The sequence below is a fragment of the Pristiophorus japonicus genome, chromosome 3, assembly GCF_044704955.1.
Source record: "Pristiophorus japonicus isolate sPriJap1 chromosome 3, sPriJap1.hap1, whole genome shotgun sequence".
NCBI classification, from domain to species: domain Eukaryota; kingdom Metazoa; phylum Chordata; class Chondrichthyes; family Pristiophoridae; genus Pristiophorus; species Pristiophorus japonicus.
Window position 1 is genome coordinate 240,631,382 of NC_091979.1, and position 23,052 is coordinate 240,654,433.

General features: G+C 43.3%; 1 protein-coding gene across 1 annotated transcript in view; it reads left to right on the plus strand.

Moving 5' to 3' along the window:
• Positions 1 to 6,147: 6,147 nt before the first annotated feature.
• The window catches only part of slc25a28 (solute carrier family 25 member 28), a 68,769-nt gene continuing 51,864 nt past the window's right edge, over positions 6,148 to 23,052 (plus strand). Inside the window, exon 1 of the mRNA XM_070876466.1 lies at positions 6,148 to 6,888. Coding sequence (XP_070732567.1) covers positions 6,475 to 6,888 — 414 coding nt within the window. The 5' untranslated portion in view covers positions 6,148 to 6,474. The remainder of the gene's footprint in view (positions 6,889 to 23,052) is intronic.

Sequence of the window (23,052 nt, forward strand, 5' to 3'; positions counted from 1 at the left end):
AGTACTAACCATCATATCTGCTCCGTCCAACAAAAGGTCATCCAGTCTAATCCCAATTACCAGCTCTAGGTCTGTAACCCTGCAGGTTACAGCACTTCAAGTGCCCATCCAACCATCTCTTAAAAGTGGTGAAGGTTTCTTCATCCACCACACTTCCAGGCAGTGAGTTCCAGATCCCCACAACTCTCTGCGTAAAGAAGCCCCCCCCCTCAAATCCCCTCTAAACCTTCCACCAACCACCTTAAAACTTCATAATAGACCCCTCCACCAATGGAAATAGGCCCTTACTATCCACTATGTCCAGGCCTCTCAATATTTTGTACAACTTCTCTCAACCTCCTCTGTTCCAATGAGAACAAGCTCAGCCTATCCAATCTGTCCTCATAACTAGGACTCTCTATTCCAGGCAGCATCCTAGTAAGTCTCCTCTGCACCCTTTCTAGTGCAATCACATCCTTCCTATAATACGGCGACCAGAATTGCAAGCAGTACTCCAGCTGTGTCCTAACCAAAATATTATACAATTTAAGCATAACCTCCCTGCTCTTACATTCTATGCCTCGGCCAATAAAGGCAAGCATTCCGTATGCCTTCTTAACCACCTTTTCCACCTGGCCTGCTACTTTCAGGGATCTGTGGACAAGCACTCCAAGGTCCCTTTGTTCATCTACACTATTAAGTGGCCTACCGCTTAATGTGTATACCCTATACCCTTTGGGTGGGGTTTTCATCACCCAGGTCCCTCGAAGGTCGGCAGACGGAAAATCTGTGCCTTAAACTGGCAATCTGGGCAGCAGCCGGCGGGAGCTTTGATTCTCGGCGACAGTGGTGCTTGTCGCCCAAGTGCCGTCGAGGATGGAGTCGGGCCCACGGAGGGTCGAAGAACTAAAATAAAAATTAAAAAAAATAAAAAACACCAAAAAAAAACATCTGGCAACCTTTAGGGGACCCCATCCAGGTAAGTACCTGTAAAGAAATAATTTAAATAAACTTCACTTACCTTTTTTTGCAGGATCTTCACACTTACCGATAAGGACAGAGCTGCCTGCACTCAGCGATCCACCGCCGCCCTGTCGCCGACTCCTGCCCGCACCAATCTGGCATCTCGGCGGGCGGGAGTGTACTTACACGCATCGGCCGTCCACTGACATTGACGGGCACTTCCCGACGGCTCTCCTCTCCCGCCCTCTCCAGGCCACGACAAAAGTGGCACTTGGCAGTTTGAGCAGAGGAATGTCAGCGGCAGTGGCCAGTAAGGCCATCAATTTCGGCCCCTATGACCCTTAGATCTGCACTCTTTGGACAGGTGAAAGATTCTCCCAGCATCTGCCATGTCATGCTTATTAAGTATGTTACGTGTTTATATATAACAATGAGATCACCTCTCATTCTTCTAAACTCCAGAGAATATAGGCCTAGAGCCTGGAGTACACCTGGTGCTCATGTAAATATCAGCAGGGTACACCAGTGTAGAGGCTGCAAATTAAAATCCTGCCATGGCATGTTGTAAACTTCAATCAAATAAATCTGGTAAACTGCTGACTTGCTCTAGAATAAAAATTACATTGCAAACCGTTGTATTGTGGTAAAAACACAAGCGGTTGACAAATGCTCTTCAACAAACAATAGCGCCTTTCTATAGCACCTTTAACGTAGTAAAACGTCTCAAGGCGCTTCACAGGAGCATTATAAAACAGAATTTGACACCGAGCCACATGGGAAGAACTTGCATTTATATAGCACCTTTAATGACCACCAGACGTCTCAAAGCAAATGAAGTGCTTTTGGAGTGTGGTCACTGTTGTAATGTGGGAAACGCAGCAGCCAATTTGCGCACAGCAAGCGCCCACAAACAGCAATGTGAGAATCTGTTTGTGTTATGTTGATTGAGGGATAAATATTGGCCAGGACACCGGGGATAACTCTTCTGCTCTTTTTCGAAATTGTGCCATGGGAACTTTTGTGCCCACCCGAGAGGGCAGACGGGGCCTCAGTTTAACGTCTCATCCAAAAGATGGCACCGCTGACAGTGCAGCACTCCCTAGGCGTATCAGCCTAGATTTATGTGCTCAAGTCGCTGGAGTGGGACTTGACTAAGAGATATTAGAACAGGTAACCAAAAACTTGAACAAAGAGGTAGGTTTTAAGGAGCATCTTAAAGGAGGAGAGAAAGGCGGCGAGGTTTAGGGAGCAAATTCCAGAGCTTAGGGCCGAGGCAGTTGAGGGCACGGCCGCCAATGGGCCTTACAGCCAACTAAGTACTTTTTTGGTGTAGTCACTGTTGTAATGTAGGAAATGCGGCAGCCAAGTTGCGCACAGCAAGCTCCCACAAACAGCAATGTGATGACCAGATAATCTGTTTTAGTGAAGTATTTACATGGAGTCAGCATTAAAATTTGCAGAGATTTAACACCAGAAGCTTTCGCTTAGATTTAAAAAAAATGTTTAATGTTAATTTGGTGAACAATTCTCTGGTTCCACATGCACTTCTCTAATTTCACTTTTAATACCAACAATAACTTGCCTTTATACAGCACCTTTAACTGACCCAGTGGACCCTCTCCGCATCTCCCTCCAGAACGTCCATTCGCTTGCGAGCAAGGCCCTTGCCATCCATGAGCTTATTGTGGATGATGGCATCGACATCATGGCCCTGACGGAAACCTGGTTGAGGGGTGATGATACTTTTCCCTTAAATGAAGCCTCCCTGCCTGGCTATACCTTCCACCACTTGCTCCACCCAGACCGTCGTGGTAGCAGTATAGCTCTCATCACCAAATCACACCTTGGTCTGCCCCCCTACTCCTCCAGCACTTTCTCCTCCTTTGAGCATCTCACCTTATACCACCCCTCTCACCTTTCCTTTAAAATTCTCATTCTCTACCGCCCACCCAAGTACCATAAAAATGTTATTACTGATAATTCTTCACTGCTTTCCTCCCTCAACCTCTGCACTGAGTGACTTCTTATCCTCGGTGATTTCAACCTCCATCTCAATTCATCATGTTCACTCTCCTCTGAGTTCACTAGCCTCCTATCCTCCCTTAATCTCTCCCTCCATGTAAACTCCCCAACCCACATTCACGGCCACCTCCTTGACAATGCCATCTCTCGTGGCCTCGCTACTCCCATCTTTTCAATCGCAGATAAAGCCATCTCTGACTACTTCATAGTATCGCTCTCCACCCACATCCCCCTTCCACACCTCCCAAACCTACCTCTTTCTGTGTCCGCCCTGGAAAAGACTCTCTTCTTACTCTCTTACAACTGCACTTATGAACTCCCAACTTTCCAGCCTTTGGTCCTCCATTCATTATGACATTACTGCAGCAAACAATCTGCTCAATCACACCCTCACCACCATCTTTGATGCCCTAGTCCCTGTTAAAACAATTACTCTCTCTCACCCTGGCCATTCCCCCTGGTACAGTCCTCATTTTCGCTCCCTTAAGTCCAAGGGACGCAGACTTGAATGGATATGGCAGACACTGGTTTAGCCATTCACAGCCAAATCTGGCTGGAACACATTAAGCATTATTTAGTCCTGCTCTCGAATCATTCTGGAATGCATAGATAAAGCCTGGCTTCTATTCTCCACTGCTAACCATCTTCTTAAACCCTCCTCTTCTGGCTCCACCCTCAGCTCCAAAAATAAGTGTGAGGAGCCCATGGACTTCTTTGTCTCTAAGATTGAGACCATCCGCTCAGCTGCCTCTGGCACTTCCCTTCCTTCCTCTAGATCACCGAGCCAAATGTACTCCAAGCATTCCCCCCTGTCCTAGCTCTGACCTCACATCTTTCTTCAGTTTCTCTCCAATCTCCCCTCATGACCTATTCAAGCTCATCTTGTCCATGAGACGGACTTCCTGTTCCCTTGACCCTATTCCCACCCAACTGCTGACCACCCAACTTTCTTTTCTGGCTCCCATGTTAGCTGACACTGTTAATGGTTCTCTCTCCTCAGATACTGTCTCTCTCTCCCTCAAATCTGCCGTCATCACCCCTTTCCTCAAAAAAAACCTTTGACCCCTCCGACCTTGAAGCTACTGCCCCATCTCCAACCTCCCTTTCTTCTCCAAAGTTTTTGAATGTGTTGTCGCCTCCTAAATCCGTGCTCATCTTTCCTGCAACTCCATGGTTGAATCCCTCCAATCAAGCTCCCGCTGCTGAAACAGTACTGAAACGGCTCTCATCAAAGTCACAAATGACATCCTTTGTGACTGTGACAAAAGCAAACTATCCCTTCTCGTCCTTCTTGACTTGTCTGCAACCTTTGACACGGTTGACCACTCCATTCTTCTCCAACGCTTCTCCACCGTCATCCAGCTGGGTGGGACTGCACTTGCCTGGTTCCATTCTTATCTATCTAATCGTAGTCAGAAAATCTCCTGTAAGGGTTATTCTTCATGCTCCCACTCCCGTATCGTTACATCTGGTGTTCCCCAAGGATTATCCTTGCCCCCCCGCCCCCTATTTCTTATCTACATGTTACCCCTTGCCACATGTATGGTGATGACACCCAGCTCGACTTCAATATTACTTCTCTCAACCCCTCCCCATTCCCTACATTGTCAGACTGCTTGTCTAACATCCAGTTCTGGATGAGCAGAAATTTTCTCCAATTAAATATTGGGAAGACCGAAGCCATTGTTTTCGGTCCCAGCCACAAACTCCGTTCCCTTGCCACCGAGTCCATCCCTCTCCCCAACTTCTGACTGAGGCTGAACCACACAGTTCGCGACCTTGGTGTCATATTTGACCCTGAAATGAGCATTCGACCACATAGCCACAGCATAACTAAGACCGCCTATTTCATAACATCACCCATTCTCCGCCCTTGCCTCAGCTCGTTCGCTGCTGAAACCGTCAACCATGTCTTTGTTACCTCTAGACTTGACTATTCCAACGCACTCTGGCTGGACTCCCACATTGTAAGTGCATGTAGTTATTTTTTAATTATCGTTGTGTCTTATGATGTGGGAGCATTAATTTAAATTTTCATTATTAGCAAATAAAATATCTGAACTCAAGCCAGAGTGCCATCTCTTGAGTGTTTCCCTATCCCAGCCCTCTCATGTTTATCATTTGGCTGAAAATTTCCTGATTAGAATGGGATACGTTTTTACACATATAAGAAGATATTGCCACTATTACAGTCTAAAGTCCATTATTTGCATATCTTTTCTGCATTGTTTTGTTTGATAACGCTCCTGTGAAGCACTTTGGGACGTTTTACTGTGTTAACAACGTATTTATAGCGTGCCTTTAACAGTGAAACATCCCAAGGTGCTGCACGGAAATGTTATAAGACAAAAAATTGACACTGAGCCACATAAGAAGAAATTAGGGCAGGTGACCAAAAGCTTGGTCAATGGAGTAGGTTTTAAGGAGCGTCTTAAAGAAGGAAAGAAAGGTTGAGAGGCAGAGAGGTTTAGGTATTAAAGTGTTTAAATAGTTTGTTATTGTGACATTCCCAACATTTCCCTGATTTCCACACTCCCAAATGATTATTGCATGTTTGGTTTTATGATGACTGGATAAGGGTTTGTTCTGTTTTGAAAGCTGGAAAGGAAATCCGATTTTAGAGGACTTTAGTAACAATTAGGTCATTGCAAAGTATTGCACACTTCTGTACTTTTTGCATTAATAATAACCACCGCTTCGGGATCCACTGTGAATGAAGTGACCTTTCTCTCCTGTGCTGGGAACAGCTTAAACGCTATTGCAACACTAAGTAATTAATCATGTGACAGAGTTTCCCGCCACTGATTGGAATACTTCCCTCGTGGCGGTTGCCTATGCCTGGCGCGCAACCCAACCCGCTGCACCCCCGAGTGACAGGGCGAGCCGCCAATCAGAAAGGACAACGGGTGGCGGCGGAGCCAATCGCAATGCTAGATGTGGATATTGAAGGGCGGGGACTGGGGGGGAGAGAAAGAGAGAAACCCAACCCCCTCCCCCTCCCTCTTCTCTCTCGACAGCGCGTGCAACCTGAGTGATGAGGGCGGCGGCCGTTGATGGACAGGCGCGGGCAGCCAATGGGGAGAGGGGGAGCGGTAAAAGCGGCGGTGTCAATCAGAAGTTCCGACCAATGGGAAGGCTGGAAGAGTAAAATGTGGGCGGGTCGTGTTCCATTCACGCCCACCCCCCTCTCCCTCCCCGCCTGGGTTGAGCGGACAAGTGAGAGGGGTTGGGAAACAAAAAATTGAGGTACGTCAGAGCCGTTCGGCCCCCATTTTGACCCCCTTCTCGATCCCGCTGCGAGCGAGGCCCGGAGCAGCAAGCAGCAGCAGCAGGAGGAGGAGGAGGATGATGATGATAGTGACCGTGAGGGGAGGGGATGCGGCCGGCTGTTTATAAAAAAAAAGGCCGGTCCGTCGAATGAAGAAAAAATAATAACGTGTGTGTGTGAGAGGGGAAAAAAATAAGGTGGGTGAGGGGGAAAAAACCGCCAAGTTTTCTTTTCCTTCCCCGATGGAATTTGGAAACGATGGCGTGAGGATCAAAGTACCGGAGCGGGCCGAAGCGATCGCCAACGGTAACAGCAAGGCCTCCAGTCTCCTGAGCGGCGGCGGCAGCAGCAGCAACATCGCGGCCGCCTCTTCTTCCTCCTCGCCGTCCGTCTCCACGCCGTCGTCGTCGTCTTCTTCGTTGCCGCAACCGTCCCCTTTCTTCCACATCTCGGTGAACCCGCCGTCTCCGCCCCGCCGTTTGCTCAATATTATGGACAATTTCTCGGAGGAGAAGAGCACCAGCAGTAATAGCAGCAGCATCGAGCCAGAGTACGAGAGCCTTCCCGAGACCGCTTCCACCTCCACCCATATGATCGCCGGAGCCGTGGCCGGCGTGCTGGAGCACTGCGTGATGTACCCGATCGACTGCGTCAAGGTATCTTCTGCCCCCCCCCCCCGCCCGAAGCCTGAAAAAGGGGAGGAAACATCATGAGTTGTCCAACATTTGGTATTAAATCACACATAAGAGATTTATTTAAGGGCGATTTAGGAGGAAGGCACCCTTCGGCCCATCGTGTCTGTGGCTCCCCCTGGCCAGTGTTTAAAAAAAGAACTTACAATGGATCTCTCTAATATATATATATATCTGGAATAAAAACAGAAAATGCTGGAAATCTCAGTGGGTCAGGCAACATCTGTGGAGAGAAAACTCACTCTCTCTGGCCTCTGTCAGAAAGTTGTGTGTTTTTTTAGTCCCATTCCACAGCGACTTGAGCACATAGAAAAACAAAATTCAGACTGACGCTTCCCTCTGTGCTGTCGGAGGTGCCGTCTTTCGGATGAAAGAAAGACTTTCACGACCACCGCACGTCTCCAAGCGCTTTACAACCAATGAAGTACTTTTGACGTGTAGTCACTGTGATGTAGGAAATGGCGGCAGCCAATTTGCACACAAGCAAGCTGCCACAAACAGCAGTGTGATGATGACCAGATAATCTGTTTTTTTTTGTTGTTGATTGAGGTATAAATATTGACCAGGATGAGACGGTAAACTGAGGCCCCCCTTCTGCTCTCCCTTCGGTGGGCGGAAAATATCCCATGGCACTATTTCGAAGAAGAGCAGGGGAGTTCTCCCTGGTTTCCTGATCAATGTTTATCCCTCAACTAACATAATTAAAACTTGAAATGTTGCTGTTTGTGGGAGCTTGCTGAGCGCAAATTGGCTGTTGTGTTTCCTGCCGCAGTACAGTGACTGAACTTCAAAATTACTTAATTGTCGGTAAAGTGCTTTGGGACGTCTGATGGTTGTGAAAAGTGCTGTATAAATGTAAGTCTTTGCTAATTCCATTTTCAACAACAGTTTGTATTTATGTAGTGCCTTTAACGTAGTAAAATGTCCCAAGGCACTTCACAGGGGTGTTATAAAACAAAGTTTGACACTGCTACATAAGGAGAAACTAGGGCAGATGTAAGGAGAAGAGGTTTAGGGAAAGAATTTCAGAGCTTACAGGCAGCGGAAGGCACAGCCACCAATGGTTGAGTGATTATAATCAGGGTTGCTCAAGAGGGCAGAATTAGAGGAGCGCAGATATTCCAGCTCTTGTCCGTAGTCCTGTAGGTTACGGCACTTCAAGTGCATGTCCAAGTACTTTTTAAATGCGATGAGGGTTTCTGCCTCTACCACCCTTTTAGGCAGAGTGTTCCAAATCCCCATCACCCTTTGGGTGAAAAAAGCTCTCCTCAACTCCCCTCTAATCCTTCTGCTTTAACTCAATGCCCCCTGGTTACTGATGTCTGTTAAGGGAAATGGGTCCTTCCTATTTACTCTATCTAGGCCCCTCATAATTTTATACATCTCAATTAAATCTCTCTTCCAAAGACAACAACCCCAGCCTACCCAATCTTTCCTCGTAGCTTAAATTCCCCAGTCCTGGCAACATCCTCGTAAATCTCCATATTGTCTCTAGTGGAAAAAGATAAAAGAGTTCAAGATTGCATAGGTTGGAGTTGTTTTCTTTGGAACAGAGGAAGCTGAGGGGAGACTTGATTGAGGTGTACAAAATTAAGAGGGGCCTAGATATAGTGGATAGGATGGACCTGTTTCCCTTCGAGAGGTCAATAACTCAGAGCAATGATTTAAAGTAATTAGTAGGATTGGAAGATAGTTGAGAAATATTTTTCACCCAGAGTGGTTGAGGTCTGGAACTCACTGCCTGAAAGGGTAGTGGAGGCAGAAACTCTCATCACATTTAAAAGGATATGTGCTTGAAGTGCCATAACCTTACAGGGTTATGGACTAAGAGCTGGAAAGTGTGATTAGGCTGGATAGCTTTTTTTGGGCCCACACAGACACGATGGGCCAAATGGCTGCCTCCTGTGCAGTAAATTTTTGAGATTTGTATATAAATTTTGGTGAGTTTCACCATTTTCAATTGCAAACCTAAAAAGGGAAAGGTGCGGGAATAATTTTATCATTTTGGAAGCTTTTCCCATAAAACTGCAAAGCCAAAGAGAAGCTTGGATTTGAATTTTATTTCGCAGGCAAGATTAGTGTTATAAATAATTTTTTGGGGAGAGATGCTTCATTTAAAATGTAAATCTAGAGGGAGGAATAAATAGCTTCACCTCCAGTCTGAATTTCAATTGTATTTCTTTTGAGGCGATCAGGATTTAATATATTTTTGGATATTTTTAATATATTTTTCCCCATTAAGCTACAGAACTATGGGGGTTGAAGGGCAATAACTGCAGCTAGACCTCGAACTGCATTTGATTTTCTTTCATTTAAAAAGTAACTTAAAATAAAAAGTTTCTCAGGTTAGAAAGGAGAATAGATACAGCTGTGCATTGATCCCGATTTCATTTTATCTTTAGAGAAACCAGAGTTAAAAATATCTTTGGTAGAGTTTCCTTGTTAAATTGCAACAGAGTGAGGGCAATAGATGCCCATTGTTCCGCATTGCATTTTATTTGAATTATTCTTGGAAAGGCCAGAGTCGTTTTGCTGTGAAACTACAAATCAAAGTGGTGGTGGGGTGGGGGGGAAGAGAATGGCTGTAACTACACACCGATCTGTATTTTGCTGTGCATTTGTGAATTATCTTCTGCAGAGGACTTCTTCTGTAGCCTGAAGGAAAAGGAGCAGCTACACATCAGTCTACAGTTTGTTGTTGGTAAATCATCTTTGGAAAGAACAGAGCTTAGAAAGTAAATTGGGAGCATTTCCCCAATAAATCTCTTGAAGGGTTAGAGTGGAGCAGGAGAGGGAAAGAGAAAATGCATGCAAACTGACATTGTTTTAAAAATATCTTTGGAAAGTTGAGGTTTGTCTGAGCAAACCAGAAATTGTTTGTGGTGCCGGGTGGGGGGAGGAGCTGCTGGGTGGGGAATCTACTACTCAAACCTACTTTTTAAAAGTAATGTTTAGAAAGACAAGTGTTGAAAGATATGGAAGAAATTCCCCAGCAAATTGTAACACTTTTAGGGGAGAGAGCGCTGTAACTGAACCCATACATAAACTATGGGCCGAATGACGGCCTCTGGTGCTGTAAATTTCAATGATTCTACGAACTACATTTTATTGAAATTAATCCACAGTTTAAAACCATCTCGAAAGTTTCTTTGCAAGTCTCGGGCTAAAAAGGACTGGTGCCCATAAATCTGCATCTTAGAAACATAGAAGCATAGAAAATAGGTGCAGGAGTAGGCCATTTGCCCCTTCGAGCCTGCACCACTATTCAATATGATCATGGCTGATCATGCAACTTCAGTACCCCATTCCTGCTTTCTCTCCATACCCCTTGATCCCTTTAGCCGTAAGGGCCACATCTAACTCCCTTTTGAATATATCTGACGAACTGGCCTCAACAACTTTCTGTGGTAGAGAATTCCACAGGGTCACAATTCTCTGAGTGAAGAAGTTTCTCCTCATCTCAGTGCTTTTTGGCTCAACCCTTATCCTTGGACTGTGACCCCTGGTTCTGGACTTCCACAAAATTGGGAACATTCTTCCTGCATCTAACCTGTCCAATCCCATCAGAATTTTATATGTTTCTATGAGATCCCCTCTCATTCTTCTAAATTCCAGTGAATATAAGCCTAGGCGATCCAGTCTTTCTTCATATGTCAGTCCAGCCATCCCTGGAATCAGTCTGGTGAACCTTCGCTGCACTCAACTCAATGACAAGAATGTCTTTCCTCAGATTAGGAGACCAAAACTGTACACAATATTCAAGGTGTGGCCTCACCAAGGCCCTGTGCAACTGCAGTAAGACCTCCCTGCTCCTATACTCCAATCCTCTCGCTATGAAGGCCAACATGCCATTTGTCTTCTTCACCGCCTGCTGTACCTGCATGCTAATTTTAAATGACTGATGTACCATGACACCCAGGTCTTGTTGCACCTACCTCGCTTTTTCCTAATCTTGTCACTATTCAGATAATCTGCCTTCGTGTTTTTGCCCCCAAAGTGGATAACCTCACATTTACCTACATTATACTGCATCTGCCATGCATTTGCCCACTCACCTAACCTGTCCAAGTCACCCTGCAGCCTCTTGGCATCCTCCTCACAGCTCACTGCCACCCAGCTTACTGTCATCTGCAAACTTGGAGATATTACATTAAATTCCTTTGTCTAAATCATTAATGTATATTGTAACTAGCTGGGGTCCCAGCACTGAACCTTGTGATATCCCACTAGTCACTGCCTGCCATTCTGAAAAGGACCCGTTTATTCCTACTCTTTGCTTCCTGTCTGCCAACCAGTTCTCTATCCACATCAATACATTACCTCCAATACCATGTGTTTTAATTTTGCACACCAATCTCTTGTGTAGGACCTTGTTAAAAAGCCTTTTGAAAGTCCAAATACACCACATCGACTGGTCCTCCCTTGTCCACTCTACTAGTTACATCCTCAAACTCTAGAAGATTTGTCAAGCATGATTTCCCTTTCATAAATCCATGCTGACTTGGACCGATCCTGTCACTGCTTTCTAAATATGCTGCTATTTAATAAGTGATTCCAACATTTTCCCCACTACTGATGTCAGGCTAACCGGTCTATAATTTCCTGTTTTCTCTCTCCCTCCTTTTTTTAAAAAGTAGGGTTACATTAGCTTCCCTCCAATACATAGGAACTGATCCAGAATGTTGGAAAATGACCACCAATGTATCCACTATTTCTAGGGCCACTTCCTTAAGTACTCTGGGAAGCAGACTATCAGGCCCTGGAGATTTATCGGCCTTCAATCCCATCAATTTCCCTAACACAATTTCCTGACTAATAAGGATTTCCTTCAGTTCCTCCTTCTCGCTAGACCCTCGGTCCCCTAGTATTTCTGGAAGGTTATTTGTGTCTTCCTCAGTGAAGACAGAACCAAAGTATTTGTTCAATTGACCTGCCATTTCTTTGTTCCCCATTATAAATTCACCTGATTCTGACTGCAAGGGACCTACATTTGTCTTCACTAATCTTTTTCTCTTCGCATATCTTTTTCTCTCCACATATCTTGAGAGTTGAGGTACTGAAACTCTTGGATTCTAGTTTTTTTTTTGGGGGGGGAGATTTCTTCAAAGTGTGACCTTGCACAAGTAGGTTAAAACCTTTCTCCTCCTTTCAAACCATGTGTTTGAGTCGGAGATGGTTGGGATTGGTCTCGTTCTCATTGATGAGTGCATCAAGTACCTGAGATTTCAGTTATTTTAAATGGGATCTGTTGGAATCTTGATTCTACCTCCTCCCCCAACAAAAGTTGCATTTGAAGGAGAGCTTGGGAAGGGGCTGAGTAGCATACTGTATGGAAGTCTAGTTTGTTTAAATGACTCTTATTTTATCTTCATTTTGGGGGACAAGCACGTCTTTACAACAGTCTTTAGGATAGACTGTTCTTGCTATCTGTTTGCAACGTAGTTAAGTATAAATTGTGGGTAGAACTTACTTTTCCTATTTCCTATCTCTAATCAGCTAAAATGGATTTGACATTTGTATTTATCCTGCTTAATTTCTAGTGCTGCTTTTTTCAGTGATTGCTAAAATAGAATGTCTAAAATTTAGTCCTGTAATGCACCAATCCTAAACATTTTCAGGAAGTCTTCACGTAAAAAAGAGACATTGGCAGCTATTTTGTTACTGAGGACAATCTTCCAAAAGCAGATCATTTGCTGATGCGTAACACAAACAACTAAAATTGAGACTCTCATCTTTTGAGTTCACACAAGGAATGTTGATGGCATACAAATACTGTGGGTTTGGGTGGACATAAATGTATCTATTGACTGATGAGGACATTCTGTCCAGACAGTGTCTTTTGTACTTCAGAGACATTCTAGGCACATATGCAGTTGCATTATAAAGATGGATATTTTCAGGCTTATTTGGAGCCCTACTGAGTATGCATTCTGATTCTGGTAACTACAGTTTAAATATACAATAATTGTAGGACACTTGCACAAGGCTGCTGTGCTGAGGTAGGCCTCTTCATTCTGTCCTGCGCTTCAAAACTCAACTACGTAGAGATCAAAGTAGCCACTTGGCTGGCTTTTTTGCGGGGTGGACCTGGAAACATTAAAGTCCTTGCTAGGATTTGAAGGGTATAATAATCTCTGAGGGGGAGAATTTACTCCCTTCCCCTCCAATTGGAAGTGCAGTGAAGGCATAGGCCGACTTGCCTGCTTTTCAGTTTGCAGATCTTCTGCAATGCTCTTCTGTGCTGGACGGTTGTTTCAAGTGGTTGTGCAAACATGCCAAGGCTGATCATAAATATACTGAGATAAGAAAAAAATGTGGGAATACCTGACCCAGAAACACATCGGCAGGCCTGCATGAACCAAGCAAGAATTTGCAAAAAAAAATACAGTAGCAGAATTGAGCTTGATTGTAAATAATTGTCTGTGTGCATCCTGGTATCACGTTCACCTATGTTGGGAAGTGAATACCCTGCTTTGTGTGGCATGTAAAATAAGCAACCATGGAAACATAATGCCACGCTGGAAGAAGCTGTTTCCTCAATGGTCTCTTCATATTTCAAATTGGTGATCTTGTGCACAAATAGATAGTGGTGTGGGTTATGGACAGAGTGGTGTTGGAGCTTTTAATGTGCCGGATGATCGGCATTATTCAAGGGGTACAGTACAGTACTGGAAAACAGATGTTGTCACTAATCTCTGGGCTATTATTTGCATGTGTGCACACGCACATGTATACATTGTGTCATTCCTCTACAACTTTCAAAAGGCAGTTCGCTAACCAAAGAAAAACGGTGCTATTGTGCAGAAAAAGCTTGTTAGTCTACGTCAACAGAAATAATGTAAATCAACAAGTCCTTCCCTAAGCATTGGGATCGCAACTCTGATATGTATGCCTGGGAACTAGACAGCCAGAATTGTAATGACCTTGTGGATCTCGTTGCTGACAACCGAGGGTCTGGAAGACTCCAGTTTGAAAACCTATGACAGGGCAAATTAATGCAAAGGCTGAATTTAATTTATTTATCGGTATTGAATGTTGATTCACATTATAGTGGTTTAAATCTGTGCATGGTTTGTGTATGGACTGTACACGTGCCAAGCACTGCTGTAACCTCTCCTCCTCCGAGCCCCACTCCAGAGACTTGAGTGCATAATACAAACTGATGTTGCAGTGCTGCACTGAGGGAGTGCCGCACTGTCGTATATGGAGCTAAGGCATGCCTGCCTGCCTTGGCTGGATGTAAAATATCCCATGGTGCTATTTAAAGAAGAGCAGGGGAATTCTCCCTGGTTTTCTGGTCAATATTTATCACTCAACCAACATCACAACCTTATTATCTGGTCATTATCTCATTGCTGTTTGTGGGACCTTGCTGTATGCAAATTGATTGCCATGTTTCCAACATTCCAGCAGTGACTACACTTAAAGGGCCCAAAATTGCCCAGGAGTTGCTCTTTTTTTGGAGCAACTTGATTTTTCTGGAATATCTTAATCCCTATTTTGCACATTCAATTTGCGCCAGTGTAAGTGAGTTAGTTAGGATTTTTTTAGTTTAGTTTTTTTTTCAAAAGGGGATATTACCAGCTACCTGTACCAGTTTTAGCCATTTAAGCCACTTTGGACAGCTAATAGTTACTCCAACCTAACTTAGGCCAGTGTATGTGGCCGCACAGAAAACCCTTGAGAGTTAAAAATCAGCGCAGGTAGCCAGAGATAGGGGCGGGAAGGGAAGCGGAGAGGACCTTACAAAGCACAACAACATTCAAGAAGCATAAAAACGATCAAGAAGAAATAAAAAAATAAAACTTTTAAGTCCTACCTTCCTAACTCTGGCCCGGGAAGTCAACAAGCCGGCTGGTGCGTGGCCGAATGCCAACGTTGTTCACTACTGCGCATGCGCGAACGCTCCACTGCGCATGCGCAGTGCTGCCGGCACTCTTTCACGTGCAGGGCCCTAACTCCGCGCCCCCCCCCTCCCCCCCCAATGGAATCACCACGCCAAGCCCCGGGAGAGTCAACAGAACGGCCAGAATCCGGGGGACATCTTTTTGGTGCCGTTTTGAGCCTAGGAAGTCGGCGCGTCTCATGAGTGCGCCGAAGAAACAGGTGGGTCAAATTTGAGCCCAAAGTACTAAATTGGCTGTAAAGTGCTTTGGGACATCCTGACATTGTGAAAGGAGCTAATAAATGCGAGACTTTTAAAATTAATGTCCGTAAGAATGCCTTTTGACTCAGGTACTGGAGGGCTGCTGGCACCAGTGATGCTGAACCTTGGGCGCTGAGCATCTCGAGTTTCGTCGCCGAGAGCACGCAGAAAACAAGTGCAGGCAGCAGAAGGAGCGTGCGGCAAACCAGGCTCCCCACCCATCCTTTTCTTCAACGTCTGTCTGCCCCACCTCTGACAGGGACTGTGGTTCCCGTATTGGACTGTACAGTCACCTGAGAACTCACTTTTAGAGTGGAAGCAAGTCTTCCTTGATTTCGAGGGACTGCCGATGATGAACTTTGAACAGGGGAACAAAAAGGACAAAATGTTGTGGGTGGAAAGAGGTTTAAATTGCTGTCGCTCTTGGCCTTGTAAAGACTTTTTTTAGTAGGTAATCTTGCAAGCCAAAACAGTTTTATACTTTTCATTAGCTAACATCGCTCATAATTTGCATTTGGAAGTTTCAGCTTATTAATCTGTCATTCTGAAGTTTCTCCAGCATGGAAGGAGAGTTATCCACTGAGCGTCATGAGGTCGTGACTTGTGCCATTAGATTCATCGTGACTTGCAGTTTTCAAATATTCTAGGGTGTTGGCTGTCTTTTAGAATATGTTGTTCTGTAATGTAAGATAGATAGCTAGTATGGGCTAGTTAATCCTGGTAAAACCGTGAGTATATCTGAGTGAGGATGGAGTAATTGTAAAAAACGTGCTGACTTGAGAACAAAAACACCAGATTGCAGTAATGCATAGGAAGAGGAAGCCGAGGCTTGCATCCCTTTTATATTGTGGAACTGCTCCCATTGATCAATTCCCATTATGCTGAATTCACTCACTGTGTGGATTCAGGGACAGTTAAATGTGACTTTAGAGCACAAATGTGTTTAGCATTACCATTTTGGATACAGACCTACCTCAATATCTTACAGTCCATACAGGCTGGCAATAGTAAAATAGCATTGTTGGATTATAGGGATCGGCTGAGGGCTTAGCCCACAGAGTCCAAATAAAATAGCAGATCCATGGGTGAGTGCAAATATCAATGAGCACTTTGCTTCTGGAGTTAGGGAGCAAAATCATTTGTCACGGTGGTATTTGCAGCCTCTGGAAGCAGCATTGTAATTTATTCTTGGGCGGGGTTCGTAGCAAACAGAAAATGCTGGAAACATTCAGCTAATGTTTCGGGTGTAGACCCTTCACACTGGAAGATGTTGCAGATGAACAGCATTTGAAAGAGAAGCAACATACATGCACCACCTCCTGAAGTGCTTAAATGGAGATCAGGAGATAGTTAAGTAGTAGCAGTGATAGCATGAGAAATCCAACAAACAGGACATAATATGAGACACATGGTGTTGTAGGACCTGTTTGTGGAGTCCTCAGCTAGTCTTGATATTAGCAGTTTGTGAATTCTGCGGTCTGTTAAGATGTGTAGCAGTGTAATGTGGAATAATAAATTAACAGTTTAAACACATTTACAGTCTGCTTTGGGAGTGTGCATGCTTGTCACTTTAAATTTCGTAACCTATACGCGTGTGTGTGTGTGTGATCTGTAGCTGATTAACAGAAAATATCATTCACATTTTGAGTGGATGCCAATCTGTAGCAACTGAAACGTCACCATCCTGTTGTCTACCAGAACAATTGCCTCACTTTTGGTGAGAAGACAGTGCACAAGTTTCACTTTCTTTCTCTGCATTCATCCATTTCTCCTCCCCACTTAACTATTGCCAGAGCCTGATTCTATGGGTGCTGGCAGTCGCTTGATACCTTGCCTGAATGGTCATTCCTCTTAGACAATGAGTGTTGGCTTGCTATTTGAGATGGAGGAGGGACATGCCTTTGAGCTGGATCTGGTTTTGTCCACATGACACCCCCCCTGCCCCCAGCAAAAGTCACTGAATAGTGATTAAGATCAAGTTTCTTTTTCTTCCTCAGCGTTGTGAATCAAATTCCTGATCCAGGACAGTGTAGCACCTTGGGGTGAAACATTAAAGATGGAGGTTCAACCTGTATGTTTACATAAATGTTAAAGATCCCATGGTACATACTGTACTGGCCAATGTTTTCTCAACCGGTACCATGAATTAAAATAAGTTTAACTAGGATTGTAATTCAGCTCACTAATTTTGAGAGTCCTTGCTGTGCAGAAAATGGCTGCTGTGATGACCTACAAAGCAACAGTGACTGAACCCCTTCGGGGACACTTTGAGATGTGACATAAGGCGCTATCTGAATGCAAGTTTATTCTTGCTCTGTAGTATACCTAGTTCATAATTTTAAAATGCTTTATCTTCCTCCCACACTTCCATGCTTCAATTCAGCATTAGTTGGGGTTTCCTCTCGTACAATCGCTGAGGAATGCACATGGAGCAAGGAATGACTCATTCCACTTCCCACCTCTACCATATCACCTGGTTGAGATTAAGAGTTTTCTGAATGGGGTATTTCATTTTTCTATTCCGAGCTTCAATCTTGAAGATTGCAGGATTAGGAGAGTGGGTGGGTTGATGGTGCACCCTGTTACATTATGTCTGGATAGCTTAGTGGGTCTTGTTGCCGTCTTTTTGTTTGTGTACTCTTCTGACTGCAACTCCCAACTGGTCACTTAATTGAGTTCATTTTTTAAACTAACAATTGACATTGTCGGTTAAAATATTACTGTAACTCCAGATTAGTATTTAAAGTTTATGCTAGATGTTTATGGTGAAACTTTAGGATTTTGTTGCATAAGAAACATATTTGATATCACCTGGACTATGTAAACAATAATTCTGGCTAAGTGACCCTGCTTCAATGATACCGGGAGAGTACATGCATTTTGCTGATTTAGAGAATAACCATCAATAATCACCCTAGGTTGTGCCACCTACTGGCAGGTGAGAGGAGCGCAGTAAAATCTGGTCTTTAATTTTACTGACATTTATCATGTGCTCTATATAAAGGGTCCACTTTCACTCCTGCATTCAGAGCAGGTGAAAAAAGCTGCAAGTGCCTTTTAGCTGGAGGTCTGACAGTTGATGTTTCAGATTGGATGGCAGCTTGTCTGTTAATGCTTAGATTGGTTGAAGTTTACCACTGTTTAAAGATTGGAACACTTACCACGGAATCTAGAGTAAGTTGTGGTGTTTGTTTACATTTTCTCCCATCAATTGCTTATCAGCTTGTCTTTTTTGGCTTAAAATGTTATTTTTGGGCTGGAAATCCTGGCCTCCCCCAGGTCCGTACTGAATGTCTACGGACCCGGGAAGGCATCGCAAAAGCCGGTTTTCATCGCAAAAGCCGGTTTTCAGTGCACAATGCGCATGTGCTGAAAACCGGCTTTTCTGATCTGTCAAGCTGGAGCTTTGCAGTATTTACTCATATCTTACCCAGCAAATGTCCTCAAAACTCTTGTGCCTGATAATCAGGCGTATAGCCTACTTTTACAGGCGTAAGAGTTTAAAAACGCACGCATAATTAAATGAAATTAAAAAAAAACACTGCCCACTACGTTACATTTATTTTTAACCATAATTTTAAAAACTCAAAATTTTTTCCCTCATATTTATTAACTTTTAATTTTAATTGAGGTGTTTTTTATTTTTTATTATGTTTAGTATGTTTTTTTTTCTCATAGCAGTGAGAACTCGTAGATATAGAGTTCTCATTGCTATTAATGAGAGAGCTGTGGAATACTGTACCTGATTGGCTGAGCAGGTGCTGTGCGTGGGAACCTGGAGGATGGGAGCGCGCTTTGCAGCGTGGGAAGGGAAGGCCTTCCCACCGGAATCCCACGCTCCTCCCGGACCATCAGGTAGATTCGTAGAAATTTTTCAGATCGGAGGCAATTGCCCGCGGGAAGCCTCCGACCACAATTTCAGCCCCAATGTGTGACTTCGTGGACACGATGGGCTGAAAAGTCATCTTTAGAAAGCTGCTGTTTATAGCAAAATTTCTTAATTTTTCCAAGTATTTGGCATTGATGTGCAGCAGTGATACACATTTGAGTTTATATATGGAGGGTATATTCTGCACATTATTTTCAAAGCAAACTTCTTCTATGCTTTGATACAAAGATTCCACTATTGTGATGTAACTGCGTATTAAGGCAGAATATTGTGTTTTTTTTATTGAACGGATTACTCTTTGTTGCTAGAACCAATATATTGATTTTTCATTGTATTGGTTTGGAGAGTTCATTTCACCACTGATTTCCCTGGTAACGAGCAACAAAGGTGGGTACAATCGTCATATATTCTGGAAGTGGAAAATAAAATATAGAATTCAATTTCTGATAACTAAAGGGTTAGCTATCTGGGAAGAAGTGCCTGGTTGACCCCTGTTATGGAGATGAAATCATTCAAATCGACTGGTCTCTGGAATTTCCTTTAAATGGACGGCTCAGATATATACAAGACTTGACTTGTATTTTAATGCTGTATGTTGCTTCCACCATGTGTAGTATTGGTGTTTATTATTTTGCCAATTTTCTGACTAGAAAAGATTTTCTCAATTTTTCTCCCTTTGCATTCATTTTTTTGTAGACTGTTTTAAATCTTGCTGATCTGCTCAGCTGGTAACTGCATGCAACACTCTTGTCCATAAGGCATCTTCTAATGCTTTTCCTTTGCATGGTTTCTAAACATTTTATAGAGGGCTTGTTTTCTTTGTTTTGTGTGGGAACTTGGGGGCTTAAGCATAGAATTTCTTGAACCATAACTTTTGTTTGCCAAAAATGAATTTGAGACTTGAATTTGTTTGCTTCTGGCAATTTAACAGTTTTCTGTGCTTTATTTTGTGGAGGTGAAAGGATTACAGTTGGGAGTTTTGGGCAGAAAAAAAGTAGACTTTGGTATAATTTTGATTTGTCCAATGCATCAGTATAAATTCTAATCCAGTTTTGTTTTTGCTTTGCATTGCTATGTGCACGGTTAATCTAGAGAAAATCTTGCTGAAATGCTGTTAACATGTGGCTTCTATTGTCAGTATGTCTGTACCTGTACCAGCAAGAAACAGCTTCCTGAAGTGGAGTCGTTTAAAACTATTTCCAGAGTCCCTGTGTGCTTGCACAAATGTTGGAATGTGAAGATCGAACGACTGCACTGAGTTTCCTTTAACATTTGGTCTATGGAATAAATTTGAATGCCACTCTGGCAGCCTGCTCCCAGTCCTCTGCCAAAACCACTCTGGGAAGTTTTAGGATAGTAACTTGTGGGGGTGACTGCTTCCATTCTATTTACATGATTAAAAAAAAATTCTGCAGAGGCGTGCCAGGTAACTCAATTTCATTTATGGCGAGACTTGTGCTTCTGCGCATAACTGTCTGGTCCCAAATTTAAAAAAAAATAATATTCACCACAACAGATGGAGGATCATCATTAATAAAGTTTCATTAATGTTTCTAGATTGGATTAATGTTACTAGGTTGGGTTAATGTTACTGGTGATTTTTCCAGTGTAAGCACCCCTGTTTCGAAGGACAAACGGCAACTTAAAAAAAAACTCTCAGTTCGAATTTTATTTACAGTTAACGGTTCTAACAGAATTCTCTAAATCCACTTCTTTATTCCTCATTTTGGGAAGTCCAGCGACAACAAACAAAAAAAAACCACGAACTGTGCATGCGCAACGACTTCCGGTTTGTTAGCAGCAGTCGCGTCCTTGCATTTAACAAGGACTTGTTACATTCACAGTGGGAGAAAACCCTGTGGCCTAAACCATCAGTAACTCACTTACAACTTTGAAGGCTTTAGTAAAGCTTTGCTTGGTGGACACTTGTCACAGTTGGAAAGCAACTCCATGTGCTTAATTTTATTTGTAGTTTCTTCCCTACCTCCCTCCCCATTTCTTACACTCTCTCATCCTGGCACACCTTGCATTCCAGAGCTACTGGATAGTGAAATGCACAGGCATAAGGAGCAGCGGATCTGCTGAGGGTCCAGGTGAAGGGGAGGGTGGCCTGTATCAACAGTGTGGCATTGGATCACATTTGAAAGAAATGGGTCTTTTTAAATGTGTTTTTATATTTTGGGCTGAGGTGTTCAGGGATTATGAGCAGGGCTCGTAATGTGATCTTAGCTGAGTCACTTTAAATAGCTGAGACTGCTTTTACAGGCCTAATTTTCACAGTATCTGCAATAAGTGCGTAACAGGAATTAACACCGTGTGTACTTTCAGAAGAAATAATTTAAAGCATTGGGAAGGTACAGATTTGGATTTAGATAAAAGCAAGTTGAAGTTAGTTTCATGGCATCAATGGGGATTGTTTTGCAATTTGTAGACCTTGAATTATTTCCCATTTGAAGGGAAATGTGAGTGGTGTATACTTGGTCAATTGTCTTGGGAAATGTGATGTTTCAAATACTCAAGCTTCAAGGTTCAGGATGACATGAGCAATATCAATGTTGGTCAGTTAACCTACTTTAACACTGCCATTTGTACTTTTGACATGGTGGTCAACTGGAGCTAAATGTAGTCTGCTTCGCAGTTATGCGTGGGTGCAAGTCTACGGTTGGGATTGGGATGGGGGGGGTGGGGTGAGGTTCTGGTCGATTAAATGTTTTTGGGATCATATATCTTTACTGTGCAAAGCTGCAATTAGTAAGATTTAATGCTATCCTAGAGATGGGCCTGAAGATCTAGCTTTAGTGAAACTGAGCATAATCCGTGCTTTTTTTTTCCGGAGGAAGTATCATCTTGAAGCCCTGTGGAGATTTTGTCAGGATCCGAATCCAAAGCAAGTGGGATAGCAACGATGTAGGCTGAAAGAGGGTCTCTGCTTTTGCATTTGGCAGTTTCTGGGTATTCCAGACCTTGTTTTGCCTGGTTTAGAAATGGGAGTAACCTTGGAACGCTAGTTTCCTCAGTTTAATAGTGTGACTTTCTTGGAATGGTTATTTAGTTCAAAAAAACTCGTCATCCATAGTTGTGTACTTTTTAGCATGGGTTAAACATTGGATCAAAACCATGGCTGATTATTTTAATTTCCGTTATTTCTATCTTTTATTATATATTGCCTCAACTACTGTATTTGGGTTCAGATCAGCTAGCTCAGCCACAGACCAAGAAGGTCCCAGGTTATATTGCATTACCACTGTCGTACACTCAGTGGGTGAAGAGCCTCAGACCTAAAAATTTTCATCACCTTTTATAGTGAAGGTCCATATCAAGATAGTGACACTGCCATCATTGGGGATGTTTGCAGACTGGTACTTTGCTTTTAATTTAGTGTTTCTACCTACCTCTTGTGGATGCATTCTATGCCTGAAAGTATGAACCAACCATGCTCCTTCTGGTATCCATGCAGGTTGGAATTTGAGCTAAAAGCAGATGCCAAAAATCTGAAATAAAAAAACAAAAATTATGGAAATACTGGGGAGAGAACACTCGTTGAAATTTGAGTAGTTCTGCTGTCCTTCAGGAAAACAGCCCAATATGCTTTTTGCTTTTTTTTTTAGATCAGGTCATCATCATGTGACTACTTTGGGAAACTTCTTGGACCTTCCCGTTATAAGCACCGGTTGTCCCATCTGGATTCTTCGGATTAGATCTGTTGATTTGGATGTAGGGTGAGAATGACTTGGTTACCGCCCGGGTGCGTGTCTGATCCTGTACAGTTTCAACTTGTCTTGTCTCTTGCTGTAATTTTAGCAAAAATTACAAGTTGAAACTGTTGATTAACTATATCAACTGTATTGATATAGTTAATCAAGAAATGTTGTCTTGTTCTCAGTTTGTGGCACCCTATTTAGCTTGAGAGCACCTTGTGGTCTCTTTCATGAAAGTACTGTGATCAGCTAACTCCTGCATGGGAGCTGGGTCTTGTTTGGAAATAGTTGGAACAAGTTAATGCCAGAACCAGTGAAAATTGCACACTCGTCAATCTTTAAATTTACATTTAAGGTAGTTGCCCCGCTAGCACGTGTTTCTGCAAGTAGAATTC